The sequence below is a fragment of the Lepidothrix coronata genome, unplaced genomic scaffold (assembly GCF_001604755.1).
Source record: "Lepidothrix coronata isolate B3197 unplaced genomic scaffold, Lepidothrix_coronata-1.0 Scaffold46, whole genome shotgun sequence".
Lineage (NCBI taxonomy): Eukaryota > Metazoa > Chordata > Aves > Passeriformes > Pipridae > Lepidothrix > Lepidothrix coronata.
In genome coordinates, this window is record NW_016690226.1 from 2,193,977 (window position 1) to 2,214,705 (window position 20,729).

Genomic DNA, 20,729 nt, shown 5'->3' on the forward strand with positions numbered 1-20,729 from the left:
ATCATTGTCTTTTAGTCTGGATATTTAGGCCAAAATGTCTGAAGTAATGGGTAATTTACCAAGTTAAGTGCTTTAGCCAAGAATGTACTCTTCTCATAATCGTAGCAGAACTGCCTCTGTAGAACCAAGGTGTTCACCCAATATTCTTTGGCAGCGTCCCAGACCAGTGTGCTAAGGTGAGGACTTTGACCTCTTCTAATCCTGTCTGTGACTCAGGTATGTTCATAGCCAGCACAGGCTGGAAAGTATGGAGGGAAAGAGGGACAAAGGTGAAATCGAGACAAAAGAATAATCATGCTTTTGGAAGCAGGGCTAAATCCTGCCTGATACTTGTTAGCCCACAGTTCCACTCTTTCTGCCAGCCATTGCTGCCTTTTTCTTTATGTTATCCTATAATGCCACTGAGGAGGTCCAGTCTTGGGCTGCTTTGCAATATATTCATGAACTGAAATAGGAGCATCTGGCACTTCTTTGCTTTGTTCTCTTATAAGTTCTTCTTTACATAGGAGGAGTGGAGCAGCACTTCTGATGTGATATTGGTGAAACTGTATAGCTGATGTTTGACTGAGGAGTCTTGCCACATGATTGCACATAAAAGTATTTTAGCTTTCTTGAATATTCCCATTGAAGCAGAGGTAGTATTTATAAAGCTTTTTGCAATTTTGTTTCATGTTTATTGTCTTGATTTTCTAACTTACCAGGGTGTGAGGTTTCTTTTTGTTTTGTGTTTTTAGAGGCAGAAAAATAATACTTCCAACTTCTTTATTCATGTTCAGAGACCTGTCAGCCCATGATGTGAGGGTGCAGTGTTTCCACGGCCCTGTCAGGCAAAGGTGTGTACACAGGGGCCGGCTGCAACTTGGGCTGATGTTGCAGAAACCTTGTACAGTGAAGCTGTTTGCTCTTGAGATGCCAGAGTTTGACCGTGGAAAGTAAAGCAGCCCTTGTCTGTGCACGACCGCACTCACCTGACTAATGGGCACATGTGCTGGCTGGCCAGGCTGAGCAGGAGTAACAAACCCCTGCCACTGCCCACCAAAATAATGCTGAGCATGACATGGAGTTGAGAGGTGTGTGTTTGGATGTTTGGAACAGAGAAAAAGGGAAAGCTAAAGGATCATTTTCTACAAACCTATAGGAAACGAGGCTCAAGGAGTGATGGTTTGCTGTGCAGTGTTAGTTTCCAATGTAGATATTAATTTCTAGAATGAAGTTATGGTTTGGACTTTCTTCTGTGGATTCTGGAGGCCTGCAATTTCAGGCAGAAACTATTTTGGTAGGTTTTCTCTGTTTCTCTTCAGAAGCCCTGATATGTGTCTGCTCTGTTGTTGCTAAGTCATAGGTGATAATCAGCAGTGGTTACATTCTGCATGGGGAATATTTCCTTTCAGAGTGGGGCTGGGAGAGATGACCTGGTTCTTCTGCACATGGTGATTCTCTGCTTTAACTACAACAGCCTTTCCTTCTTCCATATGGTGTTCTCCCTGTTATTGTGCCACCAAGAAGGAAGGATACTTTGGTAGGAGTGTGTTTTCAGCAGCAGATAATAATTTTGCAGCAAGAAGACATTTTGGGGCTTTTCTACATCAGAGTTATTGAGGAGAAAAAAATCATGTGAATTTAAAGACAAATCACCCTTTGGAAATAACTCAGAGCAGATGAGATCATCAGATTTTCAAAAATAAGGTTGCCCTCCAGCTTTTCAGCTGCTTGTCATGGGTTCAGAAGAAATGACTGTAATCCTGAACTGTAACCATCTCTTCATCAAAGGCTTCTACTAGAGCAAGATCATTCACTGTTCTTCCTTTATTTCTCTCTTTCCTCAGGGTGAGGTTTTAATGTTTCTATATTTGAAGGGCAGAAGTTGGTGTCTTACTCATTATTTTGTTCATTAGTGAATGCTTCAGCTGATACTTGTCTAGAATGACCAGGCTAGTTCTGAACTGCTGATGAGCTCCTCTTGGTAGCATTGAAGTCTTGCTTTTGTTTTTCTTTTGTGCTTTGTAATGGGTATTTCTTACATTATTTTTATGTGTGCTTTCATTATACACAATTGAAACTATTTAAATTCTTCCTCCCCCTCCCTTGCTAGTCTTATTAGAGATTCTGCGTCTTTTTTGCAAGTAATTCATTATGAAAATGAGCACCAGGAAAGCTGGTCAAGGCATTGCAGGCACTTCTATTAATAATAATTTTAAGTTAATTTCAAAACCTGTCAATGAAATAGCTATAACTGGCTAACTAAAATCGCTTCTACTTAGCAGAGAAAATGGAAGTTTACAGGTTATTAAGGCCTTTTGATAAACTTCCTTACACCGTAGCCTTCTCATCTAGACAGACTATAAAGTTTTGACCTAAGGAGAATATTGACAAACAGGAGAAACTAAAACTAACAAAACTCTCATCATTTCGTCATCAGTGACTATGAGCTGGTGCCTTGTCCCCCTGTGCTTGGTAGTCATCTTAATTAATACAGATCAGTGTAGGAAATTTGGTAGGGAACTGTTAACATCCATATATAGCCAATTAAAAATGTTTGACTAGAACCTGTATACTAATGACATAAGTTTGACTTAACTTGGGTTATGGAACAAATGAAAAATGAAGGGCTTTGTTTGTCACAGTGCATATAATGCAGCCATTTTATACCTTATAGAGTTGTTATATAATATTTCTGTTTGATTTGATAGTGTTTTACGTTCTTGACCAGTCTGCACAACTGTGTTACTGTTAAGTGCAAGCACTGAGAATTCTTAAGGGAGGAATCTCCAGATTCATTAACACAAACTCCTGCCTCTTACTTAAATCATGAAAACTCTTTTTTGAAATTCTTTTAAGTCTAGAGTTTGCTTTATCATGTTTTTATGACCACTTTTAGAAAATCTTTCTGATCTTTAGAATTGTAAATGAATTTTGGGGGATGTTTTGTGGGCCTTGTTTTCTCAATGGAATGAATAGGGTTTACTGTGCCTCTTGCCCAAACTACAAGGCAGGTGTTCAGTAGGAGGCAGAGTCTTGTGTCAAGTGACTCCAATGAACTTGAGTATAGAACTATATTATATGATAGCATCAGAAAAATCTCCGTCTTCATATGTTTTTCTGATTCCACAGATCAATTCAAAGTATTTCTATCTTTGTTCTATCCTTGGTTGCTGCAGCCACTCGGATACTTAAGGCTGATTTTTCTTTATTGAAAAAATAGCTGTAGTGTTTGTCTATGTGCCTGCAATCGCTTATTTTTCTATTTCGTTTTCTGTAGCTGGGGTGGGGTTGACCTAGAGCAAAAATGAAAAGCGTTATGCTTTCTTTCTTTAAACCAAATGCCTTGAGGATTTCATTTCCTGATCTACTTCAAAAATATGTTTATTATTTCACAAGACAAAAGGAAGGATGTTATTGCTTAGTCCTGATGCGGAATCGGCTGAGTGAGTCAGAGTATAGGGGTGCACTGCATATCATGACCTGTAATTCTCGTTTCTGAGTAATTTCAAACTGTTCTTGAGAGTACTGTATCTACACATCCCTAGCAACATGGCCACTCAGCTTTTTAACACTGCTTTCCCCATGTAATCTTAGTCATTGCCCTCTTTCCCAAATGAATTCTTTTACTTTTTATTGTTGTCGATCTAGTTGTCCTTTAGCTTAAATAATAACATAGTTAACAGATAGTGGTTTTTTCCAATTCCTTCTGATATTCAATAATTTTAGTATGGAAAATGGAAAAAAACTTTTTTTTTTTTAAGTATCTACCTTCTGCCACTACAGTAGCAGTTTATCCCATAGATTGCAAAAAGGAGCTGTTGGGAAAAAATGCTTTCAGGGTCTTTCTTTTAAGTTTAGTAGTAATTCTCATTTAGATCTAGGTTGTGACTTCAGCTGTTATGCTGTTGTACAGAACAGAATAGTATTGCCTGGTGTTGCTTGCATCAGAATTCAGAGGTCTTCAGGCTGCTTTTTTTGTGCCTGTGGTCTTCCCAGTTTTGCAGATTATTTGCGTAGCAGCCTTCTGAGAGAACACACTTCCTATTGGTACATTCTTCCCAAGAACATATGCAGGAGGTGCTGGGAGCAGAGCAAGGACTGTGTTAGGGAGGTGCCTGAAGTGGAGTTTGAGGAATGTAGAGGCATGCATGAGGGGTTTTTTGAGAAGCAACAGGAATTTTTTCTTCGTTTGGGTTTTTTGGGGGGGGGTTGGGGGTTTTATTTGTTTGCTTGTTCTGTTCATTTTGTATGGTTTGTTTTGGTTTGGTTTTTTTCCAGGAACTACTATGCTGAGTTACAGATCCCCAGTGAGGGCTTAAGACAAAAGGCAGTTTTCTTTGAAGAGTGTCTGGGGGTCTTTTTGTTATTACCAACAACTTTTGTCTCTCAGAAGACTTTATCATCTGTCTTCTGTTGCAAAATTCATGACACTTCCGTGTTCAAACAGGTCTCAAACTATTGGGTTTTAAGTTGGAGCCATAATGTGGCCTCTGTGTTTTTCTGAGCAAGCAGCAGTAATCCAGCTCTAGATCAGGCTTGAAATATATGGATTTCCAGCAGTTTTATTTGTTCTTTCCTAAGCAAAAGCTGCTATTGATCACTTAGACCTTGATCATTTAGACATGTATGTATAAATGTGTAGATACATAAAAAATGTGTATATATATATAAAAATATATATGTTCACACTTTTCTCTCTGTCCTTTTTTAAAGAGTGAAACAGATTCATAGAAGATTAAAAGATAAGAAGGAATAAATGTTATTAAAACTGGAAAAGATTAGATATGAAACCATGAGGAGGAGATCTATTCCAAATATCAAATTAGAGAAGTGAACAACACAGGTGGAAGGAGAGGATATAATAGAGTAATATACTTGCATTAAAGAATAGCTTTATTTTGTCTCCCTAGAGCTACTAACAAATCTTCGTGCTTCCAGGAGGTGTATTTCCTATGTGTGGGAGTTTGAGGGCCTCTGACTGAGGGAAAGGGGTCAGGAGGGGAACTTATTTTCTATCAAATAATCAACAGATAAAAAGTGCAAGAGCCACTTTGTTGAAGTTATGGTTCTTCAGTGTGTGATACTTGGTAGATGGGGGGGGCTATACCTGACATCTCATAGTGGTAGAAGGCAAATATAAGATAGGAACATTTTTAATGCTGATTTGATCCAGCTGTGCAGGAAACATTGCCTGCATGTAAGTTTAACATCTTTGCTGTTTTTTGTCTTTCATGCCAGCTCTACGTGGCCACTGAAGCCATCCTCATCGCATTGGTGGGTGCAACTCCTCCCTATGACTGGGATCTCCCAGGGCTCTCAGCTAATCAGAGCCATGGCAACCATTCAGTGAGTGAGCAGAGAGCTTTTGGGGAATGGCTTCTGACTGCCAATGGCAGTGAGATGCATAAGCACGTGCACTTCGGCAGCAGCTTCACGTCAATAGTCTCTGAGGTAAGTCTGAAATGGGTTTTGCTGCCTCGTGTGAGTAGTAAATCTTACTGAGTTGGTTTTGGGGGACTGGCTGTACTGCTGCTTTCTTGCATACTAATGCATGATTTGATTAGGAAACGAAACAGGTGCTACCTTCAGGTAGAGAACAGGTAAGCGCATCTTTACTGACAACAGAAGCCAGCTTTATTTTGCTATGCAGATCCAATGTTCTGCTCCAAAACTTCCCACCTTTTCCATATGGAAGTTATATATTGGTCTGGTTCCACATTTGAGCTGGAATCACAACATTCATTTTACTAATGTGCTCAAAATCCTTTATGGACCCTGAGGTCTTTCTGGCCACCTTTGGTGATTCCCTTGCTAAGCTCCACTGCACATAGTACATCCATTGTGCAGCTGGCAAGCAGTGGAGGAACTGGAGAGGAAGTGGCTTCTGCAGTCTTTGCAACTCCAGATATGGGAGAGGACACGGGCAGTGGGGAATTAAGTGGACAAAGTAACTCTCATTCTATTCCAGAACAAGCTTCTGCTTTATTGGTGTGGCCTCTGTGTTTTGTAAGTGTTTTCTTTCATGGTCTAGTCACAGTCCCTACTGGAATGATTCCAGACTCTGCATTGATGTGTGCAACACCTGCCCTTCCTGGGGCCGTCAGTATCTGTTAATGTCAAATTGTTCTGTACAAGAGCCCTGAGTGCATTGGTTACAAGACCTGAATTTAGAGCTGAACTCTGGAGCTGTGTAGTACCACTAGATAGTTCATGGCTATTGTCCAGAGGTGTTAATGCTATCTGAATTACTCGTCTAAAGCACTTCATTGGTTATAAGCACATTAATAAAAGTGGTCGGCTTTGGAATAGTATGAAGCTTTGTGTACAAAAGGCATTGCTTCTTACTCTGGTAACAAAGAGGATATGAGTACTTATGACACTATGTAAATTAAAATTCTAATGGACAGTGAATTTTTTAAGCATTATATACACCCCAGTAAGGTTTGCAAACTTTCCCTGCCCTTTTTCTTTTTTGTTGTTTGTTTGTTTGTTTGTTTGTTTTTTAACTTATCCAAGAATCTTTAATTCTCTAAAACTTAATGGTCAGACACGCTTGTAGAGGCTAGCATATGACATAAATTTTATAAAGATTTTTATCATTTTGGTTGCATAAATAAGAAATGTAGGTAAAGAACAAAGTTTACTTGAAAACTAAAAAACAAAACAAAACAAAAGAAAAAAATCCCAAGGCAACTTGTGTAGATTCTGCTCCATTGTTCTTTAACATACATTTTTTACAAGTCCCATGTGAATAAAATCTTGTTACCTCTCCTGTTTCCCCCTATTAAAACATAGTTTTAAAACAATTTTTAGCTGAATGTGTAGTATATTTGGAAGTTATGTGCTCAATGCAAAGGTTTTGGTGAGATCACATGTAATTGGGGGATAGTTCACCAGTATGTAATTTCATTACTGATGTGTAAAAAGATACTTTCTGCATTTGAGGCGGATTTTTTAATGCTTGTCTTGTGACATCACTTACTGATAATGTGACCATTGCAAATTTACACTGAAAAATATTCAAATGTAAAAAGCTTAATTTATGAATAACAAGCATATATGTAACGTGCTTTTATGTAGAAAAGCCTTCAGCTGTTTAAAGGGCTTAGATGTTGAGCTTAATTTTCAGAACAAATTTTGCTATGCAACCATATTATCCCCTAATCCCTGAATGATTCAGAAATCATCTAATCTCAACAAATTTCATGTTGGCAGCTTCTTTCATGTTTATACTAAAAGTTAAGGCATGATTCTTGTAGCTCTTATAAAACAAATTGACCATGTTATTTCAGGATAAAATTAATCTCTTATGCAATTATACAAATGTATTTTTCTGGAAATTGTTTTTAAAGTCTGCAGAAGCTTCAAAAGCTGATTTGTGGTCATGTGTTTAGTTGTAGAATTGAATTTTGTCAGTCTTGACGCTTTATTGTCACATTACCTACTGTATCAGTAAACACCTCACCATTAAAGTGACAATTCAAAATGAGTCATATACTGCAAGTTATTTTCTTGGAGCTTATGAATGATGTTTTGTTAACTTCCTAATCTTGGTGAGGTTGAATTGCATGGCTCTGTTCTCATGGTGAGGTAGTTTATAAGTGAGCTTTGAAATAATATAAGCTTTGCTAGAAAGGATATTTAATGGGATTGTAGTAGAGGAAGAGAAGATTATGAGGAGATTAGAGTGTTACTGCAGGGATAATGACATAATCACCAGCTTACCAGCACAGGCAGAAAAGTTGGTTGTCACTAAAAGGAAACATTATCTCAAGGTGCAAGAGAAATAGAAAAGAAGATGTGGAGTGTTTAGAATACGAAAGGAAATAACTTTTAAACAATGACAGCATGGCATATTTTCATTCTGCACTTTTGTGGGGAAAAATTTTCTGTCAGGTTCAACTGGAGACACTGAGTCTGTAAGAATCAAACATTTGAAGATTAGGTTTGTGTTTGGAATTGAAAAGAATTGGAAATGACAAAGTATTTTGTAAAAAAAATGAGTATGTGCAGAAAACTTGACTAACATGTCTAAAGCTACCAGAGTATTTCTCAGTGACAAGACAGTTCATAGGGAAGAGCATGTGCAGGATTATCTTCAGCATAAACCACAATTATCTTTTTTCACTGTGTGCCTACACGCTGCAGGACATGTATCAGTAGGTAGAACTGAGTCTATTTAGGTTGATAGATTTATGTGAGAAAAGGCAGAAAAAGGGAGAGTGGGAGAAAGCTGCAAAAATTAGAGTATTCTGAGGGATCTGTTTTTGATTTCAGAATCAAAGACTGCATGTGATTTGGGGGAACTGTGCAATTGGTTAGTACCCCAAGTGAGTCTGGGATACAGCAGTTGTGTTTTGATGACTGTCTGGTGCTCTCCTGAATATGTTGCTTAGAAGACTTAGAGAGAGTTTGATCTCCTCTAAAATATGTCATCCCCTCTACCTACTAGCTGCTGGTGATCTGCTGAACTGCTTGGATTCTGGTTAATTTGCCTTTTTGTTGGTGTTTGGTTTTTTTTCCCCTCCATCCAGTGGTTCTTGATTGGCAATGCATCATACAAAGTCAGTGCTGCCAGTTCTTTCTACTTCAGTGGTGTGTTTGTTGGAGCAATCTCCTTTGGTCAGCTCTCAGATCGCTTCGGGAGGAAGAAAGTCTACCTCACAGGTAACCACTGCCACCTAATGAATGAAGTGGTGTCATGTCTCTGGAGATCAGTGGCAGGAGCCCACTTTCTGCTAGAGCTTGATATGCAACTGTGACTCACGTATTGTGATTTTGTTTGTTTGTTTTATCCTTCCAATATACTTCAGGAATATAAGTCATGAAAAGAAATTAATATTTGACTGTTCATTCACCATATGAATATTTGCGAGGTATTCTGGATTTGAGAGTCATGCCATAAGGACTTACATCCATGCATTTTGTGGTCATGGGATCCCTGCAGGTTGCAATTAATATTTCTAGGAATTTTTAATAGTGTTCTTACATGTATAACCTGTTAGGAATTTGTTGCACCTTTTATCTTCTCTCTGCATGATTTAATTTTTATGTATTTGTGATCCTCATAGTGTTTTAAAGCTCATAAGCCTTTTTACTATGCTTGGATCACATATTTTAAACTGCGTGTTTTGGGTACGTATAAAGTTTTGTGTCAGTGGATGAGCACATAGAATTTAAAAAATGGATTTTTTTTTTTTAAAGGCGCAACCTCATTCAAAGCAGATAAAGGGGGGGCCTGCTATGCAGTGCAAAGCCACCATGTTTTGTCCCTTTGCAATGTTTCTTTTCTCTAGTTTCTATACACTGCTTTCTAAGAATGAGTGGAGATATTTGGTCGTGTATTTAATCTGTATTGGGGATAAATGTCAAACCATCTTAAGTGGAGTCAGACAGTGGTTCTGAGTATATGAAAAGAATTGTCCGTCATGAACTGAATTTGAAGATTTAATACTGCAAACTATGTATCAAAACCCACTCCTTTTGTGTCCTCCCTCTATGATATGACTCCAGGTATTTAAGTTTCTGCCCAAACCTGTGGTGGTATAGTTGACTGATTGCTCAGGACAGATGCCAGTGAACATCAAGTAAAGATACTAGTAAATGCTTTGTTTCTTTAGGTACTCTTCTGAAGTGAAACTTTACTGTGTTTTTCAGGTTTTGCTCTTGACATCTTGTTTGCCATTGCAAATGGATTCTCACCCTCCTATGAATTCTTTGCCATCTCTCGATTCTTGGTAGGAATGATGAATGGTGGGATGTCACTGGTAGCCTTTGTTCTACTGAATGAGTGTGTGGGTACTGCCTACTGGGCATTAGCAGGTAATGTGCCTTTATTGTCAGAATTTATAGATTTCAGCCTCTCACACCACTTGAGACACACCAAAGCTAACACCATAGCAGTTGCAAATTTAGCTCTACTTGAGCATTTCTGTGACCAGTCTTTGAACTCTGCTTTGTTTAATATGAGCCTCGGGCAAGCAGAGTAGATTACTTGGGGCCATTCAGGTTTCTACATCACTCAAGTTGACAGAGGTCCAGTTGAAACATCTCCTGTGAATGTTACCCAGCTAAATACTCATCCAAGGGTTGTCACAGCCGAGCACTGTCCATCAGAATTTTGGACTCTGCTAAACAGAGCTTAGTGTTTGTGTACTGACTATCAATTCTTTCCTTCCTGGCAGTTCTCAAAAAGAAATCAAAAGTGCTTTTTATATAACGGGAAGATGAGACAACTGTTGTTTATATGTTAAAAAAACAAAAGTTGTCCCATGTGGTAATTAACCTTAGAATTTAGAACAAAAAATACAGACACCCTTAGCTGTCTTGGTTGCTGGTGCCGGACCTGTCCTTCAGACATGATGTGTATAACCTGTACTGTTACAGCTAGAGGGCTGGACTTACCCAGTCTGTGCCAAGTGCCAAAGAAGTGCTATGCTGAGACTGTTTTAAAGTAGGGTATCTTACAAAAGGTGAAAGCTACAAATAAATACTATATGTTCCTAACATACCTAATTTTCAATGGTTTGTAGTATTTATTTTTACACATAGGAAGCTGAAACATACTTATATTTGGAATTATAAGACTTAACTCTTTATGGGGCTTTGGGTGCACAGGATGTAGAGGAGTGCTTTTGGGGCTCTTATTGATCATTGCAATTAGATGTAATTCATCTGCCCTCCTTGAGTGAAGAACAGAATATTCTTTGGTCAAAGAGGTGTGTGGTTTTGTCTGTATTGCTGAATGAATTTTTGTTAATGAAGAGTTAGTTTTTGTCTGATCCTGTGTGTTGAGATTTACTAGTGTTTCTTAAAGGAGTGATAATGTTTTGTTTTTAATTGTATGTTAGGTTCTATTGGTGGCTTGTTCTTTGCTGTGGGAATTGCCCAGTATGCTTTATTAGGGTACTTCATTCGTTCCTGGAGGACTCTGGCTGTTGTGGTTAACCTGGAAGGAACAATCGTCTTTATTCTCTCTCTGTAAGTTATTTTTCAAACTGAGTTTCATAAAGAAAGAAATTTAAAAAATAAACAAACAAAACCAAGTAACAAAACCAAAGTCAAGATGCCTTTCTAGGATAGCATGAGATGGTGTAAATAACGTATTTCTCTCTGCTTTTACCACCCCATGTTCTGTGGTTTGTTCAAACAGTAATGCTGCAATGTTTGACAACGTTAGTCTACATTGTATGGTATATGCATAATTACTGTAGATGGGAACAGTCTCAGAGTAGTATAGAAGCACATCCTAGTCTTTAGCTGGTATATGTGGATGATCTAAACTGTTGTCTGGTATGCTACAAGGCACTACACATACATGTTAAGAGTTGGAGAAATGGTTTTGTGGTTATGTGATAACAATTTCTCCTATAAGTTTCTCTTATAATTGTGCTTACACAGAAGGAACAGCATCAAAATTGCTTGCACATACAGTCTTAAAGGTGACATGCAAAAGAAATGGTCAGCTTCCTTTTATTTTTTTCAAATGTGATCTTTTTGGAAATAGTAGGGGGTTTGTGTTTGTGGATTTTAGCACTCAAAGCTATGTGATGCACTGCGCTTTTCTTTTACCTACTTCCTGACATCTAAATCTCAGTAACTGAAAGAAGAAAATAACTTTAGGTGCTGTTTCAACTAAAGTGTTTTTTATTTTCCTTTCCAACATCTATTTAACTTCAGTAACTTTTTGGATAAAGCCTTTGCTAAAGAATCCACATGCCCTTTCAAAGGAAGCATCAGAACTCAGGAAAAGGTCTCAGAGGCTGTTCATGAGGTGAAAGGGAGAGCTGACACTTCGGATATTTCAAAACTTAGTGGTGCTTGGGGCTTTTGGCAAAAAAAAATTAACTTTCAGATTGCTATGTACAATTTTTTTAAATGAGTTATGCTTGGGACTTCAGAGCTGTCCTCAGAGACCTATCTTGCTATAAGAAAGGGGATTTTATTCCAAATTTCACACTGCCTTCCTCCCACATGGCTTAAAAACTACCTGTGCAGAAAATACAATCAGATTTTTATCATGGGGAAGAAAATACATTCTTTTCTAATCTCTTTCCTTTTATAAAAGCACAGAATCACTTTCTTCTAAATTTAGTGCTAAAATGTCATTTCTGGTCAGAGGCAAAAGTCCTAAAAAGCTTCTGGCAAAATACTAAAGTTTAAATTAGTTCTGAAAATCCAAAAGTAATAGAAGAAGATTTGTTTTGTAGGCCATGTTGAAATTATAGACCTGTCGAGTGAACAGTACACATGAGGAGCATGACTTTCATGCAGCATCTGCCTTCCTGTCTAGAGGAGAGAATTTGGTAAAAAGTTGGAAAATGAGAAATGGAATTGGTCTTACGGAAAATGACAAGTGGAACTAGTTGGTCTTACTAAAACATCCTGTGTTACTTGTAGTAATGTGTACCTTCTTAATTCTGGATCCTCCAAAGACAGGGTCCTAATCATACTGTAACTTGTGATATTGTCCTTTCTATGTGTGTGTCTCTGTATACACTGTGTAATTTCTTGGTATCTAAATTGCATATATCTTACATTTCCTTTCACTGTGATTTGTCTCTCTTTCAATTAAGTCAATTTTATACCTAAAGGGCTGTATTTCAGCCTTGTTCCCATAGGCAGGTCAAGCCTAATGGAAAAGAAAAACCCTAAGGGTGTCTGTGTATGTGTGTTTCAGATTCATTCCCGAGTCCCCCCGCTGGCTCTATTCTCAAGGCCGTCTGAATGAGGCAGAAGATGCTCTCTACCTCATTGCCAAGAGGAACCGCAAGCAGAAGTGCACTTTTTCATTGAAACTCCCAGCAGAGAGGGGCTCCAGAGAGGCTGGCAGCTTTTTGGATCTGTTCCGATACAGGATTCTCTTGGGACGCACCTTGATCATGATGTTTACCTGGTACTTGAAATACTCTGTAGGCCCAGCTTTGCTACTGTGGCCTCTTTAAGTCTTTGAGAGAATATGTTGCTGGGAATTGGCTCATCCTGCAGATTGTACTTAGTCTCAGCCTGTATTGTTAGGGACACTGTACCTAAAAAGGATCCTTTATAGTATTTCAGTATATATATATATTATATATATATAATATATATGTATATATTATATATATATATATAGTATTTCAGTATATATATATATTATATATATATAATATATATGTATATATTATATATATATATATAGTATTTCAGTATATATATATATTAACAATATTTTCTTAGTGCATTTCTAACATTAAGCCATTTTTAACATAAAACAGTCTGGTTCTGAGGTGTTTTATCTTCGCATTTCTGTCTTGCTTTTTGAGTCTCGAAATAGTTGAGAACTACCTATTCTCTTCTGACCCTGCTGAGATTAGTCACGCTGTCCTCCTCTTAGGCCCAGTGCTGTCAGTATTTTGTCACGTGGGTTGTTGTTTGTTTTGTGTGTAAGGAGCCCATGAGCAGGTGGGTGGCCTACCTTGTCGAATGAGCATGTTTATTTTCTTCGGAGAAAGCCTTGTTGTAGCAAGGAACAGGAGCCCACCAGGCTCCCTCTGGTCACTAGCAGAAATTTAACTCCAAAAGTGCCTGTTTTGTTTGAGAGAGCTCTGCTAGCCCTGAGATCTTTTGCTGCTGCTTTGAAATAAACCTTATGTATGGCATAGTATGTGAGTCCCCTGGCATTACTGCTCATACAGTTGCTTTTATAATGCGTATATTTGGGAGAGATGTATTGATTAAGAATAAACCAAATGATTTTGTCAGCAGACAACACAGAGCTGTTTTCCTGTTGCTTTTCCAAATGCTTACTGCAGAATAAATAATTCACTGTTTTGTTCCATAAGTGAGAATTGATGATTTCCTGCGGAATGAGTTAGTAACGAGTTTCTTTACTTTCTGTAAAGACGATGGTCTTTACAGGGATGTACAAGATGACAGAGTTACAAAGGAAAGGTTAAACAGAGATGGAGAATGAATAAACTGGACCAGCAGAATATAAAAGGGGGTCAAAGTGTCGCTTGAACTGCTGGATGTTTAGTTTACACACAGTTGGAAACGTATAGATGAACGTGAGACCTGATAAAAACAAAAAGGCCAAAGACATTTTTGAAGTCAACTGATATAATCATGATGATATTTAACTTGATTCTGGTTTATGCATGTTCTTTTTAAGAGTAGTCTTAAGTTTAACTCAGTAATAAGTCAAGAATTGGGTCTGTGCAGGGACAGAATGGTTTTGTTGCCTAGAAGGCATCATACACTTGTAGAGAAACATTTTAGACCTATCTTCTGAAATGCTAAATATAGTTTATAGTGTATTGTGCCAGACCAGTGCTTTGATTTGGCAGTCAAAGTGTCAGCTCTGATTTTACTTTTCTTTTAATTCTGTCTTTTGCAGGTTTGTGTGCAGCTTGGTTTACTATGGTCTTACCCTTAATGTGGGTGACTTAGGTGGAAGTATTTATGCCAATTTAGCCCTTTCAGGCTTGATAGAAATCCCAGCGTACCCAATCTGTATTTACTTGATTAACCAAAAATGGTAAGTATGGAACTTATTAACCCATTCAGGTTTTTTTTATAACTTTTCTCAAAGATAACGTTTCCCATATATTGCATCTCCTATCTTGTGCCTGTTGTGTGGGGCTTCCCGCTTCAGTTTGAAAGTGCCATGATATATCTTTATTTCAAATAGCAGTTTAACTTGTTTTCAAGATAATAGTGAGCCATCTCGGTTTGGCTCAGATGAGGCTGATCTAGCTCAGCCGAGCCTGGCTGTGCTGACTCCATGCTAACACTAGATAGCGTTCTTCCCACCGCTGTGGAATGTGATCCCCATCCTCACTGCTGGGACAAAGCTATCGAGACTCAGCTGGAGCTGTCTCAGCTGGAGCTGTTGTGTGGTCTCATGCAGCACTACCTGTGTGTGCTAGTATGTGAGGAGAGCAGGTATTTATTTAGTCTTTTCCTGAACCACGATACTCTGGACAATGTCGCTCACTTTTTGTAGAATTCGCCTCCTGATCTCTTCTCTGTGTGTCCCCCAAGGAGGTTCATAAATGTGCTCACACAGAGGGAAGCAAATCAAAATCCTAGAAGTTGTCAGCCAGTGCAGAAAGTTGGTGCTCATTTTGCAATAGAAGCTAGTTTAAAAACGGTGTGAGAGGAAGTGTTGGTGGAAGATGGCATTCAGAATTCCCAACTGCAATTAAAGAGTCAGTGTGAACTTAGAGGTTGCATTGCTCTGCAAACTACAGACCTAATGCAGAATAAAGCTTTGTTATCCTTGCATCTCAGGTTTGGTCGTAAGCGAACACTGAGTGCATTTCTATTCCTGGGAGGATTGGCTTGTCTTATTGTCATGTTTCTTCCTAAAAAGAAAGGTGAGTATTTCCTTTTGTTTCTGGAGTATGGGATAAAAATAGGTAAAGGCAGCATCCTACAGCCTAAGAATTTGATGGTTGCTCGTAGATCAGGCTCATACCACGTGTGAGTCTCAATTTTTGAAATCAGAGAAGCTAACTCACAAAAAGAATAAACAGCAATCTTTCTAAGACCTTAAGGAAAGCTTGTTGAGAAGGTTTGGATTTGAATTTTTGCCTTTGGATTCTGCCCTTTACTTCTGATCACATCAGTTGCTCCTTTCCAAATTTTCTGATGTAATCCCATGTTTCTTGTGGTATCTCCATTAGCCAAATGATATGTCCGTCTAAGTAGTACCCATGCAACTTGTATGTATCTGTCAAAGTGAAAGACCAGTGTTGAAAGATCCAAAGAATTGAGTCTTGGAACAAGTTTCCATCTTTTCCTCATGGCTCTGTAATGTTCAAGACTAGTGTGATTGTGGTATTAGTAGTGTGGCCACATAACTTTCAGTTCAGAGAGCATCCTGATAATCTTTTGAAGCAAGGGGTCTTTAAGAAATGTGAAATTAAATGTCTTTTTTGTTGAGACACACTAGCGTTAATTTTCAGATGTTTATCAAAATGATAGAAACAAAATTACAGAGTAATTTTTCTTTTGAAAACCAGAGGTGTAAACTCACCTCACTTGTAAGATTTGTGGATGTATAACACCTTTGAAGAGTGATTAAAAAAATTAAACATTTAGGATAGAGCACATAAGTTGCTCTAGATGGCAATGAATCTAATAGGTGAAGCATTTTTTTAAAGGGATGCAACTCAAGTTTCCAGAATTATTCCAGATGCTAGAGCCTGGACACTCAGAGATATTCTGGTTCAACTGGTATCAGTCATCAAGCAGTTTTTGCATATCAGTCCAAATAAAACATGTGAAAAGAGGTGATAGAATTGCAAGACTCCAGGAAATCAGCTGTGTACTGAACTGCCAAAGTCAGACGGGGGCAAAGTGCCTTAGGAAGTGAAATGGCTTACTGGCCAGAAGGAAGCACCTGTTTCCGCTGGGCATGAGCTCTGGTGTGCCTGATTGAAGCAAGTAAGAACTAGCTGTTCTGACAAAAGTAAGCTGGATGGGATGTTTGGTATGGTCCTTTACAGCATCTTCCTTCCAGAGTAATAATGTTAGAAGCAGGTAATGATACTATAGAATTGACAGTGAATCTCTTGTTACTGAAAAAGCCTACTCACTTTTGAAAAATGTATCACTCTTTTCTTCAACTTACCCATGGAACTAGTTTAGTATTTAATTAGTGTTAGACTCTGAAAATACTGAGTTATAGTTTCAGCTCTTAGACTCTTCACTAGATTACTGTTCTCTCCATACTATTGTGTAATTGAAATCATTAGAGATGTATTTGAGTTCTCAAAAGCCTTAAAAGGGTCACATTTTCTCCATCAGATACTGGAGTGTTTGCAGTGGTGAATAGTCACTCTCTATCTTTGCTGGGAAAACTGACAATCAGTGCTGCGTTTAACATTGTCTACATCTACACATCAGAACTTTATCCCACAGTGATCAGGTAACACAAGTTAATTTTTAAGTCTTCATTTCTGTGGTTCTCTTAGCTGACCATCTTTTACTTCTCTGTTAGTTTTTTTTCTATTAACTATACCTTTTCATTTGAATTTTTCAGTTACATATCATGGTTATCTGTAGTTTTACATGTTAAATTTCTTCCCTTATCCTCTTCTCACTTTGTCTTCCCTCAAATTTGCAGTTTTCTCTTCAGTCTAATCGTGTTTCTATATAACAGTAAAATAGTCCTCTGGCTGCTTGGCATGCTTACGACTCTCCTTCCACCAATGAGGATAACAATAGTAACTGCTGATATTTCTTTTAATGAGTGATATCTTACTTTTTCAGTACTTTGTGAAGCACACAACTCTATTATCATACTTGCTTAACCAGGAACATTGAAGATGACTGATCAGTAAGCTTTGTAAAAGTAACTTGATGCTTCATAGGCCCTATATAAGCAACAGTAAGGTTTCACTCACTAGAGGCAGAAATACCCTGTGCTTGGGCTGACAGCAGACAAAAGCATCTACCATACGGGTGCCTATGATGACCAGCCACCAGTGAAACTATACAGTGCTGTTTGTCATGGGTGGGCAATTCTGCTGATTAATAGGATTTGGATAAATTAATTCAGCCAGAGTTTCACACGGAGACAAGATGCATGAACTGAAATCACACAAGTTTTGTCTCTCTACATGTGTCTCTATGTTAGAATTCTGAACGTAAAGGGGACTTTCGCTTCATTTTAATTACAAAAATGTTTCATTCCTGTCTTGGGATGCTTTCAGTTATATTTGACTTTTCTTTGCCAGTTAATGTGCTGAGGATGATGACTGATGAGGTTTTTTTCTTGCTTAGTGGCTTTTTTCAAAAGATTAATTATTTTTTTTTTTTCTTAGGAATGTTGGAATGGGTGCCTGCTCCATGTTTTCTCGTGTTGGTGGAATCATTGCACCTTTTGTCCCTTCCTTGGTTAGTCTGAACTTCTGTTATGTATATTTTTGTTTTGTGGCTCTGATGTATCAGAGCCTTACAGAGATGGGAATATTTTTGATGGATTATGTATGTAAACTAAGATATGTAAGTTGCATACCTTAACAGTATCATGGTAGGCCAAAGGCATTGCAGTGTCATCTGTGTGATTAGACAAAACCTCAGCATTATTTAATTTAGAAGGTATTTTATCTCTAGTAAAAATTTTGGGATTTAACTAGTGGACCCTAGCAATATAGTAATTTCAAATTACCAAGATGGTGATACCCAGTTTTAAGCCCTAAGCAAGCAATAGCAGAAAACCCATATAGTTAAAGGATCTACTGTGTCAAAATAAAGCATATGGGCTCAATAACTTGTATTTCTGAGAATAAATTAGTTTTACTGCCAGTGCACTTCGTGGTGTATAAACATCAGCAAATTAGTTTATCTTTCCATGAATGAAGATGATGATGTGGAGATCTGATACACTGGCAAGGCTTTTGAGCACAAACTTCACAGCAATCTGTCAAGGCAAATTAAAATTCTGAAGAACAAAACGTGGGGAAGATATTGTTATTTTCCTCTGCTTATAGTTTTATGTATATGCAGGTGAAAGAGTGTGCCAGTTTTTCACATCAGCTGCTTGCAATTCCTTTAACGTGACAGATTTTATCTGAGGTAACTTTGTGCTCTGCCATTTGCTCTCTTATATGTGAGGCAGAAGGCTCACAAAAAGGCAGGTGAGCATAGGGAGCTCTTTAATCTGCAGAATGAAACGCTGGGTAGGTGAGAGTGTGAAAAGCCCTGGGCTACAACAGGCAAAGCCAACACTGGTGCTGGTCTGCCAGGTAGATTTAATAGGCAGCTTTTATGTAGCGGTTTTGTCATCGATTGTATTGTGTCTAGCAGAGGTTTGATACTGCCTGAGACATAAATCTTGAATCATCATGCTTGAAGGGGTTCCATGAAAATGAAAATAGCTCTGTTTAAGTAACAAATTAACATTGATTTGAGAAAAGAATTAAGTATTTTTGTGATTTGGAATTTCTTTGACTATTTTAATGCGTTTTCAGTGTCTTTAGTCTGGGGATCCTTATAATACTAAGAATAGGAAAAGTTAATTGCTGAGGTAAGAGGTGGCATGTTGGTCTTCCATTTGATCACAACCTGTTATTTTCCTCAATTTAGAATTGCTCTTTCCTATACAAGAGGAAACAAATAGCTAAACTCTTGGCCTTTTCTAAAATGAGCCTGCTTTACTAGTTATCTGAATGTACACATTATGGAGCTATGTTGTAGATAACTTGAATTTTTTGTATCCACCTTTCCTCTGTGTAGTTTGGCTTGTAATAAGCCATGTGAGAACAGGGACAGGCATCAGAAGAGAACTATAGACATTGCTTAGGCTGTCACAATCACAAGTGGTGACAGGAAGACCAAAGCTCAGTTGAAGCTAAAACTAGCAAGAAACATAAATAGGGATTCTATCAGCTAAAGGAAATTCAGTAAAAATGTTTAGCGTGCTGTGAAATAGGATGGGCATCCTGTGGATGACATGGAATAAGCTGAAATACTTAAGCTTTAGTCTTGACAGGCAAAGCCTGACCCCATGACAGTCTGCCTATCAGCACAGTTGAGGAAGTGGAAGACCAGCAAACAGTAGGAGGAGCAGTAGGTTCAAGAACACTTAAAGCTGAAAGCTTTCCATTCCATGGGATAGGATTCCCTAGGAGTTGATGAAAGAGCTGATTGTGATAGTGAGGCAATTGTCCATCATGTGTGATGAGCCATCATCGTAGTGAAGGATCACTGATAGCTGTGGGAGTAAAATGGCTAATGCTGTGTGCATCTTAAATATCAGGAAGTGGAACCAGGGTGTTACAGCCTGAGCAGCTTGAACTCAGTCTCTGGGAAGGTTGAGACATGATCTCTCAGAATCTATTTCTAAGGATGTGAAGGCAAGGAAGGTAATCAGGATCAGTGAACATGGGTTTACTAAGAATAATTCATTTCAGCCAGTTGGATTTGATAGTCATTTAATCACAGAAGGTAATACGGATGAGGAAAGGGAGGAGAGCAGGGAAGGCTTTTGTAAGGCTTGTGAGACTATCCTACATTATTAGCATTTGGAAGCTGAGGAAATGTGTCCTGGATGGAAGGAATATTAAATTTGAATGTTGTATGGACCACCAGGGTCAAAGGGATAGTGGTGGGGTCAATATTTGGTGGCTAGTGAAAAGTGAAAGATAAGACTGAATGCATCCTCCTTTTCAGAGAATGCAAAACAAGGAGGAGTAGCAAGAGTCCAGTGGGACTTTCTGGGCCAACAGAAATCCCATGAAGGCTAACAAGAAGAATAAAATTCTGTTCGTAGTGTGGGCTTACTGCATGGTCATTACAGTCTGGGAACCAACTGGCTGAGTAGCAGCCTTGCTGGAAGAGACAGGTTAAGTGGAAGCCAGCCCTCTCGTCACAGACAGATAGACTTCACGCCGAGCTACATCAGGCCCAATTCAGTATGTGGCTCACAGATTAATTACCTTTCTAGTTTGAGAGGGATGTTGAAAAATCTGGGAAGCATCTACTGGAGAGTAACCAAAATGGTCAGGAGCCTAGGGCACATGGCTTCAGGTGAACACTGGGTCTTACACCTGGGTTCTTCCCAGCTATGTGGAACAGTTCAGAAGGGGTCAATGGACATGGGTTTTGTGGTTAGATAGGAAGTTTTGGGGGTTAGGTAGGAAATTTGGAAAATAATCTTTTTGAGAGGCTTTAGGCAGCATTGGAACAGTCTCCTTTTTGGGGAATATCCATCCTTGCAGTTTTTTCAATACTTGGTTACACAAAGCTATGATTGA

The 20,729-nt window shown here is 38.4% G+C and overlaps 1 protein-coding gene across 5 annotated transcripts in view; it reads left to right on the top strand.

Annotated features, from left to right (window-relative positions):
* The window catches only part of SLC22A15 (solute carrier family 22 member 15), a 51,835-nt gene that overhangs the window by 7,776 nt on the left and 23,330 nt on the right, over nucleotides 1-20,729 (top strand). For all 5 annotated transcript variants that reach the window (XR_001874747.1, XM_017814814.1, XM_017814813.1 and 2 more), the window contains exons 2-10: nucleotides 5,221-5,433; nucleotides 8,517-8,649; nucleotides 9,640-9,804; nucleotides 10,833-10,962; nucleotides 12,662-12,877; nucleotides 14,360-14,500; nucleotides 15,256-15,341; nucleotides 16,777-16,897; nucleotides 17,796-17,868. Coding sequence is in view for 4 of the 5 variants with exons in the window: in XM_017814814.1 (XP_017670303.1) it covers nucleotides 5,221-5,433; nucleotides 8,517-8,649; nucleotides 9,640-9,804; nucleotides 10,833-10,962; nucleotides 12,662-12,877; nucleotides 14,360-14,500; nucleotides 15,256-15,341; nucleotides 16,777-16,897; nucleotides 17,796-17,868 (1,278 nt within the window). In the remaining variant the exon portion in view is untranslated. The remainder of the gene's footprint in view (nucleotides 1-5,220; nucleotides 5,434-8,516; nucleotides 8,650-9,639; nucleotides 9,805-10,832; nucleotides 10,963-12,661; nucleotides 12,878-14,359; nucleotides 14,501-15,255; nucleotides 15,342-16,776; nucleotides 16,898-17,795; nucleotides 17,869-20,729) is intronic.